The sequence below is a fragment of the Henckelia pumila genome, chromosome 3, assembly GCF_033568475.1.
Source record: "Henckelia pumila isolate YLH828 chromosome 3, ASM3356847v2, whole genome shotgun sequence".
NCBI lineage: Eukaryota > Viridiplantae > Streptophyta > Magnoliopsida > Lamiales > Gesneriaceae > Henckelia > Henckelia pumila.
Genome location: NC_133122.1, coordinates 24,950,185 through 24,971,131, shown reverse-complemented (window position 1 = coordinate 24,971,131; position 20,947 = coordinate 24,950,185). Strand labels below are relative to the sequence as shown.

General features: G+C 33.5%; 5 protein-coding genes across 5 annotated transcripts; 2 read left to right on the top strand and 3 right to left on the bottom strand.

The window, feature by feature from the left end:
• Nucleotides 1–2,290: 2,290 nt before the first annotated feature.
• LOC140886930 (vacuolar protein sorting-associated protein 2 homolog 1) lies at nucleotides 2,291–5,532 on the top strand. The gene is made up of 5 exons (XM_073293858.1): nucleotides 2,291–2,493; nucleotides 3,514–3,644; nucleotides 4,043–4,147; nucleotides 4,912–5,172; nucleotides 5,278–5,532. The coding sequence occupies exons 1-5, from the start codon at nucleotides 2,457–2,459 to the stop codon at nucleotides 5,413–5,415; spliced, it is 672 nt and encodes a 223-aa protein (XP_073149959.1). The 5' UTR covers nucleotides 2,291–2,456; the 3' UTR covers nucleotides 5,416–5,532.
• Nucleotides 5,533–6,039: 507 nt separating this feature from the next.
• LOC140888289 (RING-H2 finger protein ATL1-like) lies at nucleotides 6,040–6,552 on the bottom strand. The gene has a single exon (XM_073295974.1). It carries the CDS (start codon nucleotides 6,550–6,552, stop codon nucleotides 6,040–6,042), a length of 513 nt encoding a protein of 170 aa, XP_073152075.1.
• A 2,448-nt stretch (nucleotides 6,553–9,000) lies between these two features.
• On the top strand, nucleotides 9,001–9,582 carry LOC140887306 (uncharacterized). The gene has a single exon (XM_073294471.1). It carries the CDS (start codon nucleotides 9,114–9,116, stop codon nucleotides 9,468–9,470), a length of 357 nt encoding a protein of 118 aa, XP_073150572.1. The 5' UTR covers nucleotides 9,001–9,113; the 3' UTR covers nucleotides 9,471–9,582.
• A 127-nt stretch (nucleotides 9,583–9,709) lies between these two features.
• LOC140887305 (replication protein A 70 kDa DNA-binding subunit A) lies at nucleotides 9,710–12,631 on the bottom strand. Its single transcript, XM_073294470.1, has 2 exons — nucleotides 12,282–12,631; nucleotides 9,710–11,416 (listed from the first exon to the last, which is right to left on the bottom strand). The coding sequence occupies exons 1-2, from the start codon at nucleotides 12,539–12,541 to the stop codon at nucleotides 9,721–9,723; spliced, it is 1,956 nt and encodes a 651-aa protein (XP_073150571.1). The 5' UTR covers nucleotides 12,542–12,631; the 3' UTR covers nucleotides 9,710–9,720.
• Nucleotides 12,632–14,684: 2,053 nt separating this feature from the next.
• On the bottom strand, nucleotides 14,685–16,740 carry LOC140893374 (uncharacterized). Its single transcript, XM_073302436.1, has 2 exons — nucleotides 16,306–16,740; nucleotides 14,685–15,220 (listed from the first exon to the last, which is right to left on the bottom strand). The coding sequence occupies exons 1-2, from the start codon at nucleotides 16,545–16,547 to the stop codon at nucleotides 14,830–14,832; spliced, it is 633 nt and encodes a 210-aa protein (XP_073158537.1). The 5' UTR covers nucleotides 16,548–16,740; the 3' UTR covers nucleotides 14,685–14,829.
• Between the last annotated feature and the right edge of the window lie 4,207 nt (nucleotides 16,741–20,947).

The following is a 20,947-nucleotide window of genomic DNA, read 5'->3' as shown; positions in this document are numbered from 1 at the left end:
AATAATTTCAGAGAGAACTCCACAATATTCATATGTGGGGTAGAGCTAATTAATTGTAAGTTTATTATCGAGGAGACATGATCAAATATATTGGTAGCTGGATTATATGTCTGTCAAATGACCAACACAACTTAATGAAAACTTTATTAATAAGTGGTACAATATATCGGGTTCGAGTTTTGTTTGTCGATTCATTTTGATATGAGATTATCACAATTGACTGGAACATTTTTATCGACTAATTACGTTATGATATGTGATATCATGATGATATATATATATATATATAAATGATCGTGCCATTAACAAAAAGGGAAAATTATGTGAAAATGTACACACTAAATTATATAACAAGCACGACAATTGGAGGTTTTTTTTTTAAAAAAAGGAGAATATGCTTTGGTCCTGGTTTATGAAAAATCACTTCTCGCGGCTTATCATTTCATAATACTTAATTTCAAAAGAGAAATCATCGATTGTTTTTTGCGAATGTTAAGTGATAAGTTTCATGTTCTTATCTCATTCAATACTCAGTTCGAGTTCGGTGATAATTGAAGTTGATCAAAATAGTTATTGTATCTTTTTTAATTTAAGTTTATCTCATATTATATATCTTTATCATTCGATTTACGAGTAAACGGCGATTCAACCCCATAATTTTAACTTTGAAGTGAGAAGAAATGAGGCGCTACATGGAGCGAGTGTTTAATCATGATGGATTTTGAGGAGGAGAAAAGATGTATACTTTTTTTAAAAGAAAAAATAAACATAAAATTTTATTTTTTTCCCCATATATCCGTACACCCTTTATTGAATAGGCCCAATGCAATATGCCCCATTGTGAATCCCACAAGTCAACAATATGGGGCATGCAAGATACCATGGAGCACATGCAATCCAACTTTTGCACTATAATAAAAAAAAAGTTGATTATGATACCTTCTTTTTGCACCATTTTCAAGCCTACTAATGTGTACTACTACTCAAATTAATACATTATGCCATTATTTGGTTTGATATATTATTAATTTATGTATAAATTATCTCAATCAATTTTACCTTATTTTCGTCATATTATTTATCTATTTATTAATTAATAATTTTACATCAATTAAATCAAATAAATTATAATCTATCCATCAAATCAAATAATGTATTAATTATTTTTATTTATTTATTTTTAATTTACATTATATTACTTATCTATGAATTACTTATCCTATCACTCAAACCAAAGAGTGCTTATAAGTATACATTACATTACATACATACATACATACATACATACATATGATCTGAAAAAATATTTGGACAAGTGATATATATTAACACATTGTCAAAGTTTGATCGGCTAGCTAGCTACAAGCACTAGCAAACAAAGGGTAGGGTGGAAAAGAGTTGGCTTTATCACATCAAATGTAAACATTGACGGCCATATTATATAAAATTAATGCCATATTCCAAAAAGTTTAATTAATGCTTCATTAATTTATATATATCCTTGAAAAAAAAAAGTGAGCAATACAAATTTCTTTGAAAACTGTATGGGGAAACTCGGATTTTCCAATTATCCAAAATAAAGACATATAATCTCTATGTCCTATGAAACCATGATATGGGAACGAGTCGACCAGTACTTGATCAGCTTAATTTTAAACAAAAAATGAAAATCAATTACAAACACATTTACCTTATTGTACATCAAAATATCCCTATATTGATGTCACACACACACACACAGTTTTAATAAGTGAACACACTATCAACACTGATGTAAGCAACGTAGATATAATGTTCTATAAATTTAATAGGTGAACATCGATCACTCAATCGATGATTATATGTGTGTGTATATATATATATAGGAATGATATCCTATATTAGTCGATTTTTTTTTTCAGACGTTCGTGTGAACTTATGAAAAAAGAATTAAAAATTACAAGTTGGATAGCGTCGCTAGCCCATATACGCTGCACATTACCGTGTTTCAGCAGTTTCGACTTTTTTTTTATGGGAAATTCTAAAACATACTACCATGTTTTAACCATCTTTGGCATCAAAATCATGTATTCTTTGAATGGGTTCCCAGCTAATAAGGCCCAAATATGTGTTTTAAAATCCAAAAGACTATTAAACTGCAGGCCCACGTTGCAATCAAATGGGTATTCAATCGGCCTATTATCTAAGATTTCGCCACGTGTCCAAAAAATGACTAATCAATGTCTGACCGTTGGATCTAGAAAAGAACAAAGCTAAGCAACATCTTCTCCGCGTTGGTTGATTTCCGCACATATTCGGTCGCATCTCGAACCGCGTTGATGTACGCAAATTTTTTTTGGTTAAAACCCATTTTTGGAACGATTATTCATTTTAAAGCTTTCCGTGATTCAAATTCGTAATCGGGAGTGTTTTGTTTTTCTTGCCTGAATCGATCGACCAGTTGATCATACATCGCGATGAGTTTCCTGTTTGGAAAGAGGAAAACGCCCGCAGGTAGGATTTTCTCGGCAATTTTCTATCTGTTTTCCGTTGAATTTGTACTTTTTATGAGGATTGTCTAGATTGGGGTTTATGTAGTTCGTATAAATAGGGATCGCTTTTCGACGATCTTTCTGAATGAACAAAAAATTGTATGATTATTGACTTTTAGGAATCAGCTGAGATATTTCACTTTGGCAAAAATATTTTGGATTTGATTATCTGTTGGCGGGAATTGAAGGTCTGATTTTGTGGGAAGATGAGTGTTTTTCTAAAAAAAATTGTAATAGATGCTAATATATGATATTTAAAGCGATCGAATGCCTGATCTGAGCTTAATTAGTTAAGATTGGATCCATGAGATAGAGAGTTATGGGGAAAAGCTCAGCTTTTTAGGATTATTTTCCTCTCGGGTTCTTGGTTACTTTGGAAAAAGGATAATTGACGATACATCTTTAGTCAGATACTCACTGTGGTCTCATTACTTTTGGAACTTATTTCTCTCTTAAGAAATTCGTCTCGTTTGAGCTTCTATACTGGCCTTCACTTCACCGGGCAGATTCCTCTTACTTTGAGATGGTGAAGACATTTAACAAGAGATCAGATGTGATCAGGTTATTTTTCACGTAGATCCTAGCCCGGGACTAGTAAATCTTGTCATGGGAATTGCCAAAATATGGTTATTGTTGGCTTTAAGATATCAAAAATACATGTGGAGTCAATGAACCTTCATGGGTGCCTGGACGATTATTCCTTTTTCTAAAACCCTTGTTTGGTATTCCACCTCTAAAATGTCATCACAGAACAATATTTGTTTCATTTTAATCTTTTGACGTGTTAGAAATCTATATTTTCTATGTTTTCTTATTTATATTCTTATGGCTTCTAAAGTTTATAAAGGCAAGAATGAGGTGTACTCTAATAATTGTAGACCTGATTTTGGACGAGAGGCTTCAGTCTTGGAATGCACAAATTTTGACGATCTCTGTTTTATTTTCTTAGCTGCTTTCTCATATAAAATCATGATATTTACAGAGCTTCTGCGGGAAAATAAACGAATGCTTGATAAGTCCATTCGGGAAATTGAGAGGGAGAGGCAGGGGTTACAAACTCAAGAGAAGAAACTTATTGCCGAGATAAAGAAGAGTGCAAAGCAGGGGCAGATGGTATGTCACTTGTGCACATTTTATAGGCATCTCCTAGGTTTCATAAATTTTCTTTTCATGAAGATGGTGTGCGTTAGGCTTGCAATGTGTTTCAGTTAAATCCGTACTTTCTTATTGACAAGCACAAGAATTTAGATGTGGCTAGGTTGAATTTAGAACCTGCGAAAGCATTTCAGTTTCTTTTATATTGACATCTGGACACATATTTTGAGTTTTTCTTAGAGTTGTGTGTTTGTCTTGCTAAAGGGTTTCTTCGTCCTGAATGCGTGTAGCTGGAGTTCTTGTTTCCTTATTACACATGCCAATGCCCATTGCTCCTTTTGCATTTTGTGGTATGGTACCGACTGGTTGTGTGGGATAAATTTTTCGAGGACATAATTTAGTTCAATTTGTCACAGGGAGCTGTTAAGGTGATGGCCAAAGATCTTATCAGAACACGACATCAGATTGAAAAGTTTTACAAGTTGAAATCACAACTTCAAGGGGTGTCCCTCAGAATTCAGGTGTGCATCATCAATTGGTTACTGGAGATTTCTAGAAATATCTGGCGATTTTGTGATTCTTTTGAATATTTTTTAATTTGGTTGAAGTCAAGATTGTCACGAGTATTTCTAATTTTCACATTCTTTTTTCTCCATTGGCCTCATTATAAACTTGATTTTAAACATATGAAATGGTAGTTTATTTTGCTACACATACGAGGTGCTTCTAGCCACCATAATCCAGGGCCATTGTTTTAAGTGGTAAAAAAGTGTGGATATGAGGATGAAAATGAGGAATCTGCATGATTTCACTATTAATTCTGTTGGGGTCCCACATCAACTCCTGCAGTTGCTAGTAAAGAGTTTCTTTGGTATGGTTATTGGCGTGCCTAAAAAATGAGATGGTTTTTTTTTAAATATATATGTGAAAGCTTTCCAGTTATCTTTTGGGTCTTTGAAAGATTGCTTTACTTTTGAATTCACAACCCCATTGTACTTAACCTGTATCTTTTATGATTTGGCACGTAGATACTTGGCGCATATCTGTTTTAAGCAAGCTGTTGTTCCAAGTAGTTGGATTCTGTGGATTTGGTGGCCTGATTTTTGTGGCTGGTTTTTGTTAATTTGATATGCTGTCCATGATTTTACTTTGATATTTTCCATTTTTGTAATGTTAAAATTTACCTTTGAGTCAGCGAAGTATGCAATGCGTAGTTTCACCGGCAGCGGCTTTATACAGCTTGCTTTGCTTCGACATTATCGTTGATGAATATAATTTGTTTCAGACACTTAAGTCGACACAAGCGATGGGGGAGGCAATGAAAGGTGTTACAAAGGCTATGGGGCAAATGAATAGGCAGATGAATCTGCCATCGTTACAGAAGATAATGCAAGAATTCGAACAACAAAATGAGAAAATGGAATTGGTTAGTGAGGTGATGGCCGATGCTATTGACGATGCATTGGAAGGAGATGAGGAGGAAGAAGAAACTGAAGAGCTGGTAAGCCAGGTTCTTGATGAGATTGGCATCGACATTAATTCTGAGGTAAAATTTGTTAACACTTTTTTTTGATAGATTTGAACATTTAAGTGCGGGAACTCTTCACTCTTTCCTTACTGATGAACCAATGGCTTCTTCTTTTTGCAACAGCTCGTAAATGCACCTTCCTCGGCAGTCGCTGCCCAAAACACAAAGAACAAGGTTCCACAAGCTGAGGCAACAGGAAATGATGACGGTGGAATCGACAGCGACCTGCAGGCCAGGTTGGACAATTTGAGGAAGATGTAATTGACTTGTAAAATATAATCTTCTTGTGAGACCGGACACATTACGTGGCTTTGTAACATTTGTGAATATCCTAAAGATACGGATTGAAATTATTAAATATTTGCGGTTTTTGCAGTACATTATCCTTGTGGTTTTTGAAGTCTTACCTACAGTCTTTGATATATGTCTGAATAGCAAAACTCTGCTTGAAAAACTGCCTTGGATCTATATTACCTGAACATGTCACTAATCGATCTTAGATCTGTATCACCGATCACCCGTGCTTCACTCTCCCAGTCATAAGCACTGTGAAAGAATAATCGCGGGAAATACACAGCCAAAACAGGCAGCATCCAACAATTTTCGACGTAGAATCGTTGCATCACCTTACCGCAAGATCTACCTAATGAGTGGATCAGTATACATGGAAATTTAACCTGGAGTTTGTGCAGGTATGTTAAATGTTGCTCGATGTTCTTGTGTATTCGGATTATTTTGGCCTGGGACATCTTGAATACAGCTGTTATATGACATTTCAATTCATTTTGCTTTAAACATCAATTGCATTAGATTACGCAATAAATAATCAAACAATTTGCACAAAAATGTCTTGAAACTGTCACAGTACAGGTCGGAAGGGATATTCTAAACTAAGGCGCCTGGAAACAACAAATCATCTCTAGAGTTTACAGGCTGCTGGAAGACAAGACGACGCTGGAAGCCCGGTGGCTCGACTGTGGAACGACAAAGGGGACAATCCATGTGCGAATAGAGCCACAAATCAATACAGGTTGCATGAAAAGAATGCTTGCAGTTAGGCAACTGCCTTATTTCTTCACCTTCTTCGAACACACACAAACAAACTGCACAGCTCATATCATCATCACCTTCATCTTTCTTGTAAATGAAGCTGGTCACAAAGTTTACATGCAAGTTATGAAACCCCCGGTTCGACATTGGTCCCGGATCATCCGTCGAGGCTAAGTGGGATCCATGAATGTCAAAATCAACACACCATCGAACGACAATGATCTTATACAGCGCAAGAATGATTATCGCTGTTCCGACCACAAGGAGGCCGTAGTAGAACATGGGAAAATTTGATTGATGTGGGGAAGATGGTGGGGATATTGGCTGAGGGGTTGGAGGGTCTCCCATGGCGGATTCTTTGGATAAATAAGGAAGAAGTTTTGTGTCAAGTTTGAGGTTTTATGTGTTGACAGTCGACAAAGCAATGCGTTACATCATCTTTAATAGATTATTGAAATATATGAAATGCGGACAAAATTATTTAAGACACGATGGAAATAATTTGATTAAATTGATTTTTATATCCCTTTCTAATCTCTCGTATTATCGTGATTCTCTTATATACGATACCGAAGAACCCAATAGAGTGTTTTGTTATGCTGTAACTATCGCAAAATAATAGTGTTTTACAAGTAAAAGATTATATACATGACTTCCGGCAAGTAATCGGTAAAGTATTATTATACATGGAAAAACGGACTAGTGCCATATAAATATGCCCTTTCATTTTAGATTACTTGTGTGTGAGAAGGTCTCAATTCTCACAAATCTATATTATAGACTGTCAACTCTGTTCATAATTTTAATAAATAATAATAATTTTTATATAAAAATAAATATTTTTTTTATAAATTGAATCGAAACTGTCTCACAAAATCAATATATTACGCAACCTCACAAGAGTTTGTGTTCTTTTGTTCATATTTTAATGGACCATATAAACTTTGATATAGTAAAATGATTTTTGATTATTGGATCCAAAGTTAGGATAGCATCGAATTATCGATCAGTCGTGTCACCACCCACATGAAACGTGTAAAAGTTCATTCCATACCTCAATCGGTTATCATGTTTTGACAACGATTATAAATTTATTCATGTTTTAAATTGATAAATGCAATGTACATATTGTGTACTCGTTATCGTTTTCTTATAACGTTAAAAAGTTAAAAAATAATCGCTTTCTCATACCTTTCAAAAAATGTTTTTCCTTGTTCAAAAAATTGTAATCATTTAAATTTGAATTTAAAAAGTCAGTTTCTTGGTTTATAATTTCATATATATATGGCTCCGAGTTTGATCTTTAAGTAAGAAAATATAAAATTGTAATTTTTTAGCAATTCAGTTTCAAACTTTAAATGTGATATTTTATATGCGTAAAATTTATAGCTTCTATATATCTCTCAAAAAATAATACTCAATACCGTAATATCCGAGGGAAAAAAATTACTTTAGGCAAACTGTACTTCAACGTAGCTGTTGGAAATGTGACATGCTTAATATTTTAAGATTTAAATTTGTCTTATCAAAAAAGATTTAAATTTGTAAAAGTATGCTGTCAATATAAAATTCTGTAAACTTAATGATTTTGTTGAATAGCCTTGACTGCAACAGTACTTCATATTATTACTATAAATGAAAATTTTATTCCACATGCTTGAAGTTAGGATAATTTATTCTTATTTTAATGAGACCAAATCACTAGATCATATTTCGGTTCAATTTCAAATATAATAAAGTCGTACTATGTCAATTTTTCAATAAAAGAAAGAAAGGAAAAAAAAAAAAGACATTAATATTGAATCGAGTTCTTGGGGGGTCACCCTATTGAATTCCGACTCCCTTCAGATAAAAGAGATCGCTAGTATACCAGACCAGGGCCCTCTCACAACTCCATTCTAAGTTCTTCCTTTTTTTTTTTGAGAAGTCCATTCTAAGTTCTAACATACCACATCCGGGAAAAAGGCTGAAATTCCTCCGAAATCTATTACTTATATAAATCATTAAATCTCTGCAATGAATAAGTCGATCAAATTTGTAAGTTTGAATTTGGCCCCACTCTAAAATATTTGTACAAATAAAATAGTCCATTTATGCAGAATGGTAAAGAGACTGCTTACAACTAATCAATGACTGCTAGAAAAAGGACTCGGGACTGGCATATGCTCGACGGTGTAGCGCTTGCACGCGGCTTTGCAAGCAAGTTTACCAAATAAGGCTCCGTTCTTTACTAAAATATTATTTTGGATGCACGGGGAATTAGTTGCTCTTTGATTTGCAGAATAATAACTAGGAGCTCTCTCTTTTATGGCAGATACGCCAGTTAATATTTCAACATTTATATTAAAAAAACCTGCTCTATGAGATCTGAAAAGACAGTAATGCAAAAAGCCAAATCGGCATTGAGTCCTTCAAATTTTCGATCATTCATTTGAAATTGGGTGACCATAATAAAGAGAATTTTAAAAAAGAATAATTTTATCACCATATAAAATATATGCATGTTCGACAGAATATTCCATAAGCAAATAAAGCTTTAAAACTGGCATTGACGGTGTAAATATATGATGAACAAGACTATGGAAATATACGTTGGGGTGAAATTAATTGGTTCAATTCAATCCTAATGCCATGGCTAGTTGTACCAAAGAATAAAAGTCAAATTTCAAAACAAAAATGAGATGTTTGGCCTTTTTATATGGAAATTGGTGGCAATGGAAAAGATAAGCTTATCCACCAAATCTGAGTGGAGAAGGTGCCACGTAAGACAATTTGTGGGATACCCTCAATTTTCCACCTCTAATTCTCCACACTCGATATCCAGCACTATAACCTCATACCAAAGAAACATTCATATCAAAATCATAAACATTTAGCACCAGAAGAAGAGACTTGCCTGAGTAAGAAATATGGCCTCCACTTCTGCTGTGTCGATGGCGATGCCGCTCACTCGTGCCAGCCAGAAGAGGCAGCTAAGTGCCGATGCCTTCCTCAAGCCATTGCCTTTGAGGACATCAAAGACAGTCAAGGTGTCAAAGCAAGCTGGAAAGTTTGTAGTCAATGCTTCATTTAAGGAGAAGGCGGTTACCGGATTAACAGCCGCTGCGTTGACCGCTTCCATGATCGTTCCAGATGTGGCTGAGGCAGCGGTTTCACCGTCTCTTAAGAACTTCTTGCTCAGCATTGTGGCTGGTGGTGTTGTGCTCTTTGCCATAGTTGGTGCAGTGATCGGCGTTTCCAACTTTGATCCTGTCAAGAGAAGCTGAGAACCACACCGATATTATATGATATTATATGTTTTCCTGTGTTCACATGTGTAACAATCAAATGTATTCATGTATCACTGTTGCTGAAGAGATCGTTTATTGGGTTCTGTTCGCTACAATTCTTACGGAAACAATCCGTGGCATAGTGCCGCAATACAAATTTGTCATGTCAATAACCAGCAAATGAAGTAAAAACGATCAGAAGCCAGACTAAATCAGCAAACTTTCTATGAACAAATAAAAAAATTGTCTAATATCTCCGATAGCTTATTTCGTTGTATCTTTCGGTGCGATGAAATTTTGAAATCACATCGAACAAGAATCTACTCTCTTCTGAATAGTTCAACTTCTCTGCCTTGACAACTGTGATCTTCACCTTCTGCTCATCACCATATATCTCCTCTTTAATTTTTAGCTTAAGAAGAAACTCTGTAAATAGGCAGTTTCGAATAATTTCAAGAAATTTCATTTCATCTTCGGTTTCATATTTCAGCATGTACAATTCCTTCGCTGAGCAACCCAAAATCTCTTCACCAGCTTCTTGAAAAGCCGTCACCCATGTCAAGCCAGTATGATCCTGAACTTGAACTTGAAGAAGGTATCTGTAATCACACTCTTCAAACTCTTGGTTACACCTATCACACAGCCACCGTGAGTTCCCTGATTTAGTCACTTTCTTGTTACACTGTCTATCCCCAATCATTATTGGGCAGGCCGTATAACAGAAAGTATCAGTTTTGATGAAAGATATGGTTGCCTTAACAGTGATCCAGTCAGGCTTGTCTGACCTTCCGAGCCCTTCATCCTTTATCTGTGTAATGGCCTTGCGTATCTCATTTTTCGATCCTCCAGCCATAATTTCCCTAGATATAGAATGAGAAGCTGTATCTTTACCTCCATGATCAAACCAATCTCTTAAGTGACGAGCTTCCGGAAAATCAGGATTCACAAATAGCTGTGTAGCAGATATGGTGCCAATGGACTTCCCACTAAAGTCACTAACTTTTCCAGCTTTGACAGCCAAAACGGGGGATAATCCAGTTTCAACCATTTCTTGCAATTGTTGTCCTTCCCTGTTGCAGAAATCTCCCCATAATGTCAACTCAACACTTCTCCCAGATTGGTCCTTCAAGTTCAGAATTCTTCTTTGAGTTTCCATTCCATTCTTTCTCAAGATGGGGACAGACGGGTTGACAGTTACAACAACACCAATGACATCTAATATAGAGTTATTTTCTGCATTTTCAAGTTCACCAATTGGCCTAAAAGAGAATTGTTGCTTTGGTATGGAAGCATCTTCATCTGTACAAAGATCCACTGATGATGTTGCTTCCAAGAATATTTCCCACTCATTCTTCAGATGGTTGAAGTTCTTCTGGGCAGGTTTCAAGCTACCTTTTGATATCACATATACTTTTCCAACTTCAATAGCGTCATAGAAACGATCGACTACAGCATTGAAGCATGTCACTCGAATTTCCCCACCATCAGAATCAAGAAGATCAAATGAGAACACCTTTCCATCTCCTTTTGCATTGTTGTAACGTCGTAGATCTCCTTTTGCTGTCACCCGAGCTTTGATAGCCCATCGGCCTTGATAAGGATTCAAAGCAGCAATAGGGATGATGCGTGCTGGGGCCTCATTTTTCATGATAGCCCCCTGATTTTTATAATTTGGAGATGGCTGATAAGGGGGTTGAATAGTGGGAGGATAACTCTGGATACTGCTGCCTGAATTTTGGAAGCTAGCAGTTTTGCCATTACTGAAGTTAGTACGCACTGAATTTTGAACACCAATATTATTATTTTTTCCCGCTGGTGGATATCCATGAGCCCCACCAGGTGCCGAAATTTGAGGTGCTGAATCGGATTCAGAAACCATTTTTGGGTTACCGATTATCTCGCAGTCAGTTATGATAGTTTCCATGTTTAGAATCACAATAATCCTGCAACCAAAATACAGAGTATAAGTTCCCAACATTAAAGCAGGAAAAAAATAGTAACGTGAACAGCTTAGGCGTGTTATCTTTGAGATTTAGACGTTCAATGTCATACTTTCACTTTAAGATTGACTGCATCTACTGCTGCATTTGACACTATGAATGGAGCCTTGAACATGGAGAAGAGACAACCATTCCAACTCAATTAAAAAATTGGTTAAACTCTTGATGTTATGTCAAAATGAGGTCTAACACATAAGAGAACTAAACACATATCACAACCTTCCGGAGCTTATGAGATGTAAGACTATGGTCAAATTTCACCCTCTTAATTTATGTGTGCCTACGAACATGGTGTCTGGAAGTGGTAGGCAAACAACAGTCTGAATGATTTGCATCCAAGATTAATTCATCACCAGCAACTCGAATTTCATAATAAATAAATAAATAAAAAGTTTACATTTGAAGTGAGTGAAACAATGAAATTCACAATTTTCTGCTTCTATCAAATGATAATATAACATCTAGAAACTAAAAATCGGAAAAATATCAGTGTCAATATACACTCCTTGCGCTCAAAAGGAAACATAAAATAATTATTTCACTGGTGAAGTTTTCGTGCAGGCATGCGGCAACTAAAAACCAATATGTTCAACTCATAAAAACACGAGCAAAAAGGTAAAAATAAACTCATGATTAATAAGGAATCTTCAAACCAAGCCTCGACTCATCCAAAACTATGAACTAAAACAAAATATGAAATGAAGAATCATTCACACCAAACAACAGATGCATTAACCGAAAATGCTCGCGGTTTAATAATAATTTTCCGTGTGTGATGAAATGATAGTGAAGGACATATATAATTTACTTGCGATTTTGCACGGTGCTGCAGATATAATCGATGAGCTGGACTACGGATCCACTGCGCACTCCGGCGGACTTGACACGGTCGTTGAGCTGAGTAGCGAGCATCGCGTTCTGAGTTGCGACTGAATCAGAGAGGAGGAGGCGGTAGCGCTCCTGAGTAGAACCGATTAGCTTGATATCCAACACCTGCACCAGCGGCTTCGAGTTCACGTCCCCGGCGTTGATCGCCGATATGGCATTCGCCGTCAGATTCACCGGCATTGAGTCCCCTTCACGCAATTGAATGGAAGAATGGAGGAATCGGAACCCTAGAGAATGAAAATTCGGAATTGAACTCTGAGGCACGGATGGGGAATTTAAGAGGGGAAATGCCGGTGGGGAGAGGGGTAATTTGGGGAAATAAATGTATCACGGTTGAAATGGCGGGTAGTAGGCCTACCTAATTACTGCTTTGCCCTTTTGGTCTAATTTCTCATTTTTGTCCTCCCCTTCCTTTTTCCAAACAAGGGGTATATTCAATCTATGAAAAACAATGATTTTTAATGATTTTTTAAGAGTTTAAAAATCTAAAATCATTCAATCTAAACTTCTATACTCTACAAAAGAGTGATATTCAACATAAAATCTTATAGGTAGCGTTTGGATTGAAGTATTTTAAATTCATGAATTTCGATTATAATTTTAGTGTTAACAATAAAAAATAGAGAAATCTCAAATTCATAACTTAATTATTTATACATTACTTAGATGCATTAAAAAAGATTTTAAATCACCACTTTATTGGATGAACTTAAAATCCATCATAACTACCATGATAACTACCATGTATTACCATATAAACATAAAAGAAATGAATTTGATGTTTGTGGTGCTACTTCTCTAAACAATAAAAATGCATTTGAAATACATGGATTTGAAATACTTCTATCCAAGCGGAGCCATAGAGTTTTAAAAAGTCGTGGTATCTAAACTTGACTTTTTAAAACTTTATAAAAGTTTATATGTATCCAAAATATCAATAAATCTACATTGACTTCTATTAAATTCTTTACTACAAAATTTAAAACTTTAGGTACAACTATGAAAAGTTAAAAATTCTCTGTCACTCTTGCCAAATATTTATAAATAGAACGAGCTATTGTAGCTTAAAAATATTTTAAAGTGTGTATTTACCTCTCTCTCTACATATTTTTTCGATCCTAACAATATTGAAATTATTTTTCCTTTTTTATAATTTATTTTAAAATCATAGTCAGTAATTTTTTTATTTTATGTTGTATTAAAGAAGCAATATTGCCTTTCACATTACAAATTACAATGCATTTGAAAATATAATTACTATTATTTATGGCTTCTTTAGTTGGTGAAATGCTAATAATTTGTAAATAAAAAAGTATGAATTCATCAGTGTTTAATCATGTTGTTACATATTAATGCTATTAATATAATTTGGTTTGTTTTAAATAAAATTTTATTTGTTTCAGCCAACGTGTTAACGAATTTCTTGAAAATTATGATATGTTTGCTTGATGGACTCATAACAAATAATTTTCTGTTGATTTTATTTTGTAAAAAATATATCTCGATTATTGTCTTTTGTAATTTAAAATAAACATATTAGGATATGTGTTAGATATGTTATTTTCATCATACATTATAATTTTAAAATTTTTATATTTGTTTTTTAATATTTGACTATCCTCATTTTCAACCTCGTTTAAATTATAAAATCTATAGAATTCCACAAAGAAATGTTTATAAAATATGCCAAAAAGTCTGGCTACATGAATCCATATAATTCTTTTTACAATTGTGTGACATACTGACATTCTATAAAAGCCAATAAAAATATATCAATTCCACGAAAATCTGTCATTTTAAAAAGTTATTAAAATGCATTAAAATTATGGATTAAATAGACTCTGTAAATTTCTACTGATTTATCACATAAATTTCTCGTATATACTTCAAAATTTATTTTCCAAATAGCAAAATATGATTTTATTTATTTTAAACGGTTATCAGAATGACTCTACTTTTTTCTTTTTATATTGTTCTTTTACGTCCATAATTTTTATATAAGTCATTTTAAAGTAGTTATTATTAATTTTATGGGGAGCACGTTTTTTTTTTTATTTATATTTCTAGATTTTTCATCAGTTATTTATAAATTACAATAAGCTTTACTTTTCTACTATTTTCCTACTTTTTTATTCACATTTATTTTAATCATGGGTATTTTTAAATTTTGTTTACTAATATTATATAATTGTAGATAAAATAATAAAAAAATTATCCCACATAAAATCTGCATATGAATAAGACATGATGGAGTTTTATTTTGTTTCATACTATATTGACTAATTCGATATCAATTTTCACCTATAAATATGAATAATAGCTACTCTAAAAATCAACCAATAAAAACCTCGAAAAGAATCTAAAAAATAAAATAAAATAAAAATATTAGAATAGCTAGCCGGTGGTGAATAGTACTATTATTCATGATCTATTATTATCATTGAAACCAAATAAAAAAAAAAACACATTCAACCAAACCACAACATGATTTCATTCACAGGTTTTTCGGGTTCATCTAAGGGTGAATAGTAAACGGCGACCGTGAACCGATCAGTGGCGGCTGCCGCCACATACTGATATGGGGTGCCGGCGAGGCTATTCTTCAAGGCTTCGAGCTGCGTCGCAATGGCGGGATTGTTCATCTCGCCGTTGAACCTCCGGACGACGGCGAATCTACGTGGCGGCAGTGTCGCTGGCCGCATTTCACTCGAGTGCGATGACGGCGGGTTGTGCTGATACTTTCCGGGTATGTATAAATGTACTGTATAGTAGTGATAGTTTTGGATATCAACAAGTACCGGAGTTGTCATGCTGAGTTTGGTTCCTTGGCTGTTGTTACCTAGGAAGTAACTGTACGCACTGTACAGGATACAAATGGAGAGATTGTCACAAGCTCATGTTGTGCTTTTGTTAGTTACATGATTAAAATACTGTTTTGAAGCATCTTCCAGGAACTACTTTACAGTTTTTTTTTTTTTTTTTTTTCACGTTTTTTTTTTTCACAAAAATTTGAAATTTTGTGATAGAAAAGCCATATTATTGGTAGGGTTTTGGTTATAAATGTAATTGGTTATCGTTTGAACCAACTTGAATTGAAAAAAGAAAATACTAATAATAATATGCGTGAGAAATAAACTAATCGTTCGACCACTATATTATATATTTGTGCGACGCAAGCTCGTCACATGTATTTAATGAAATAATTAATATTATATGTTGGTTGTGATATTATTAAGGAATAAAAACCGTTTGTAGGAAAATAGGCCAAAGATTAATGGATAAGAATGAGAAGTTAAGAGAAAAACTTTAGAAATACATATATGTTAATTTTCTTTTTCTTTAATTAAAGGGTATTTTGGATAGTGACATTGATATACCGAATATTTTTTACTTTATAATAGTAATAATAAATAATTAATAATTAAAATTTAGTTTTTGTTAATATATATCAGAGTTTAAATTAATTATATTAACCAAGTAGTTTAAGTACATAATTTAATTTGTTTTTAGATCTTAAAATTTTATATTAATTTAGAGTTCCGATCGATTTCTTATTTTAGGAACCAGATCTGCAAGTCTTCGGTTCCGATTCTGGTTCTGGATTTGTAATCGAAACCAATAAACAGGTTTGACTTCAATTTTATGGTGGTTGGACTTGGCATTTAAAGAAAATCAAAAATTTAATTTTTTTTTTTTAAAATGAATTTTGATTTCGAAAACGACATTCCTATCAGATTATTTGAGATCTATCACAATCACTTACATGTACCATTGATGTAACACATCGATGATTTAAAATCCATCATAAAAATTACGTCAAAAAAAAAATCCATCATAATCAAATTCACCGGAATATGTGAAATGGATTCGAAACGATGGATTTGGAACAATAACAACAGTAAAAGGACATATATATAGAAAAGAAAATACTTGTAATTACTTACATAGTGAAACCCTTTTGAGCAGCATATTCATAGGTGTAGGAAGTGATTTTGGGACTGGGAATCCAAAAGGCCTTCTTGTAACTCCTAATTTCAAAACCATTACTGTCATTGTGAACCACTTTATATTCAGGGCACTCTAATTTTCCACAACTTGTTGCTCCATTACTTTGTAACACAAACATGCAAGAGTGTAGAAACAACAACACGAGGCGAAAATCGACCATTCGAGAAAACGTCATCATAGCGGGAAAAATGAACGGATTTGGGATTTAGATGCCTGATTTTGTGATCTATCACGACCATCTTGTTGATGAATGGGATTTAAATGGGCGAAAATCCAGTGCAATTAAATTCCCAAAATCCAAAAAATGGGATTTCATGAATATGAGGTGTTGATGTTAAAGGTGAGTGTGTATTCAATGTGTGTGCACTCACGAAGTTTTTGTGTGTGTTAAAAGTTTATCTTTATTTGATCCAAAAAATAGGTTTATCTTTATTGGCATTGCAATAAATGTTCAACTTGCTGTTATGTATCGAATAATTAATCCTTTTTACTGTTTTAATTTAATTGGTTGATTATTTACTAGATTCTGGCGATATAATTTTTAATATTAAGAAATATTTTTTTGAAACTTTTCTCGATATAAAAATTGAAAGAACTTTTTGGGGAAAATAAAATCTAAAGTTAGCGAATGTTGAGACAAATAAATAAATAAATAAATAAATAAATAAATAAATAAATAAATAAATAAATAAATAAATAAATAAATAAAGTCAGCTTTCCAATAATTCGGAAAATGAAAGCTGTAATCTAGTATATGTCAAAAAAAGTAATTGTATACATTTATCTTCTAAAATTTGGGGTTGTTAAAACTCCCTAAAATAAAGAATTATCTATTAATTTCTTCTGTCTTAAGATCTTAGCACATGCATTGTATGTTTTCATAATTTTAGCACGCACATCTTGTCATGTGTTTTAAGAGATATCAAATTTGAAACCACTAGGAGTTAATAGAGTTATAGTAGATTTTTATCAATTTTGTCATTTCACAAAGGTAGTGTATGAAATTAACCCTTAAAAAAGCTTCATTGTAGTTTTTTTTAAGGTAGCTTTCAAATAAGGGCAAATTATCTCAATATATATATATATATGTATATATAATAAGGTCAAATTTGCTTTAAAATCTCCAAACTTTCCATCTCTATCAGAAAAAAATGTGTTTGCAAAATTTCATTCTCTGATAAAAAAAATGTTTATGCACTCTCTGAATCCACTTGTCTTTTCACGAATTAAAATCGATACAAAACATTGAAAATATGGTAATAGTATATGATATTTGAGCACCAACTGGCTTAAATTTAATACAAAAGATAAGATTTTGAGTATAACTTTTTTGAATTAGTTTTTTAGTATCAACACTTAAACATATGTTTTCTACTCAAAAATCATATATTAGTACTAGATCTGAACAATTAGACTTAAACATCATATATTAGTTCGATATTTTCAATATTTTGTACCGATTTTTATTTTAAAAAAACAGATGTGATATTAATAACATTATTTTCTGTACATGTATATTAGTATCATTTCTGAAATAGTTGATGCTCAAATATCATATATTCATATCATGTTTTTTTTTGTTTTTTTATACTCACTCCCTCACTCCCGATTATATAAGCCATATATAAGCCAAATTTTCATTTTTTATTGTCCCAAATAAGCTTATACTATATTTAGTAATATTTTTTATACTTTTTTATTTGTATATCTCTATTAAGTATATCTTGAAAATTGTACAACTATTTTTAGAATATATTAAATAGAAAAAAGGAAGTTTGTACATAATTTACTTTTTAAATTATTTTTCTTAACCTATGTGAAAAAAACATAACTATATAATCAGGGCGGAGGGCAGAAAAGAAACATGTTGTCCCAGTTGTTACAGAAACATTTGTTTTTAGTTCACAAAGTGCAAATACATATTTTTCTTAATAGAGACTGATAGCAAAATTAAGTTTGGATTTGAAGATTTAAAAAAAAATTATCTTTCCAATAATTCTAGTCAACAAGAATTTATAGACTTTGACATTTTTTATACTAAAATGAATAAATGATTATTAGACACCTAAAATTCAATTACTGATTGCAACTGTAACACCCGGTATTTTTAATTACATAAATCCGCCTGCATAATTAGGATATTTAATTATTTAAATTTATGATTTATGGGTTAAATAATTTTGTGAATTATTTGTGCATGATTAAATTTATTTTTAAGCATTTAACCCATAATTAGTGATTTTTATGATTTTTAGTATTTTTATTATTTAATCGCGTAGACGGGACCGTGGACGGACGAGATGACAACTTTCCACCCAAATTATTTTATGAGCCTTTTTAGAGCCCTAAAATATTATTTTGAGTTTTATTATCTCAAAATTTTAAGTATTTAATTTTATTTAATTTTAGGGGTCATTTTTATCCAAAATTAGGCAAAATATTAACTTTTTAGTATTTTTAAAATTCCCCTAAATTTTAATTTCGGGATTTTATAAATGTTAATCTAATTTTCTGATTTGAACTTTTATTTAGAATGTTTAAATTTATATTATACTTTCCTAGTATTATTAATTAACCTAAAACCTATTTCCTTAATTATTAAAACCTAAATTTCTACCCAAAACCCTCCCCCTTAGCCGATCATTCCACTCTTCAGCCGCCTCCCCCACAGAAAAACCTCACCATCTTCGACCTGGCAAGCTCCAAGGTGACTCCATAGCCATTTTTCTTCGAAGCTTCAAGTTGCTCGTCGTCCCGTCATCCCGGAAGTCGTCTCACGCTCGTTTCTCTTCGTCCTACGGTGAAAGGCATGTTCCTTTCTTAAATTTTTCTCTATATCAGTATGTATATCCGACTGATAAGGTAGGCATCCGAATTGGTTTAAGAAATTTTCAGAAAAAAAAAGAAAAAATGGTTTCTTTATTGATGTAGTGCCTTGTGATTCGATTTTGATGCATATCTCACGTTTTTCTTCTCCATGGTTTGGTTAGACTGATGGCTGGCTTCCCTGGGGTGCGAGTGGGTGGTCTGGGTTCGGTTGGCTCGAGTGGTTCGAGCCAAACGAACCCAGGAGGTCGCCTTGTTCATCATAGACTTCGGCCGAGCACAGCTAGGGTTAGGGGTTCAGAGGCTTCGGGTTCACTGTTCAGTCGTGCATGGGGCTGGGGCTAGGCATGGGTTAGCTCCGCCCGGACGTGGGCTACGTCCGGGTGGCGGCGCTCCGGCCAGGGGCGGCCGGAGCCGGCCGGCAGCAGGCCAAGAGGGCCTGCTGCTCACGGCCGAGAGGCTTAAGGGAGAGGGGTTCGGGAATTTGGGTTCTGCAGCGATCCGGGTCGGGTTATGGGACTTGGGTCGGGTCGGTTAGGTAGTGGGTCGGGTTAGTGAGTCCGGGTCCGAGTTTGGTGGGCCGGGCTCGAGTATTTTATTTTTAAAGTATTTTACAAATTTATGTGTTTTTGGGTCAAATAAATTGAAATAAAATTATTTGGACTCCCAAATAATTTTATTTGGACTTTTAAAATTTTAATTAAGTTAGTCCATTTATTTTATGGACTTTTGGGCCCATAAAAGTTATTGGGCCAGTCTTTGGGTTTTTGGGCCCATTGGGCCAGTTTAAGTGTTATTGGGCTTAGTGTAATTTTAATGGGCTTATTTAATTTAATTGGGCTTAGACTAATTATTTGGGCTTAAAGTTAAGTTAATGGGCTTAAGTATGTTAATGGGCCAGTTTTAAGTTAATGGGCTTGAGTGTAGGGCCAGCAGTCCAGGACCATCCATGAGAAAATTTGCATGTGTCCTGATTATATATTTAATTATTTTTATGCATTCAAGTTATTTTAATATTTATATGTTAATAAGAAATTAAATTAAATATATATGATGGACACACATTTTATTCAAGTACATGCATTCATGAAATAATATTTTATGCATAATTTAATGTTTAAGTTGAGCAATAAAAATATTTTATGTTGGAAGTTGAAGTAGTGTGACAATTTAAGGGGGATTCGTCCCCATATGATTGAAGGGCAGTTTACTGCCAATTTAAGAGGTGATTCGTCACCGGCCACGTACGTAGGTTTCCACGCTGATCAGTATTTAATGTATGATTTAAGGTTACACTACGGATACAACCATGCTATGTTAGAAAATAAATTGCTCAATATTGTTATGTATTATGTTATGTATTATGTTTATTTAAGTAAGTTATGTTATGTAATTTTTAAGCATGCTCATTCATGTATATGTATGTATTAGTATTAAATTGGTTTAAATTATTTTAAACCCTTGTTATGTTAGCATGTTGGGCCTCTAGGCTCACTACACTGGTATGGTGCAGGTGAGTACGTTGAGGATGACGTTGTACCCACCGGAGGCGAGGACGTATGAGCATGCATGCAGTGGCCCCGTGACCGTGAAATATTCTGAGTCGCTATGCATGTTTTTGTGTTGTCAGCATGATACATATTTTTATTATTTTCAGTGCATGCAAACTTTTATTTATTTATGCAGTATATTTTAAATTAATGTTTGACTCAGATATTTATTATTATATTTTTAAGAATGCAATTTTTATTT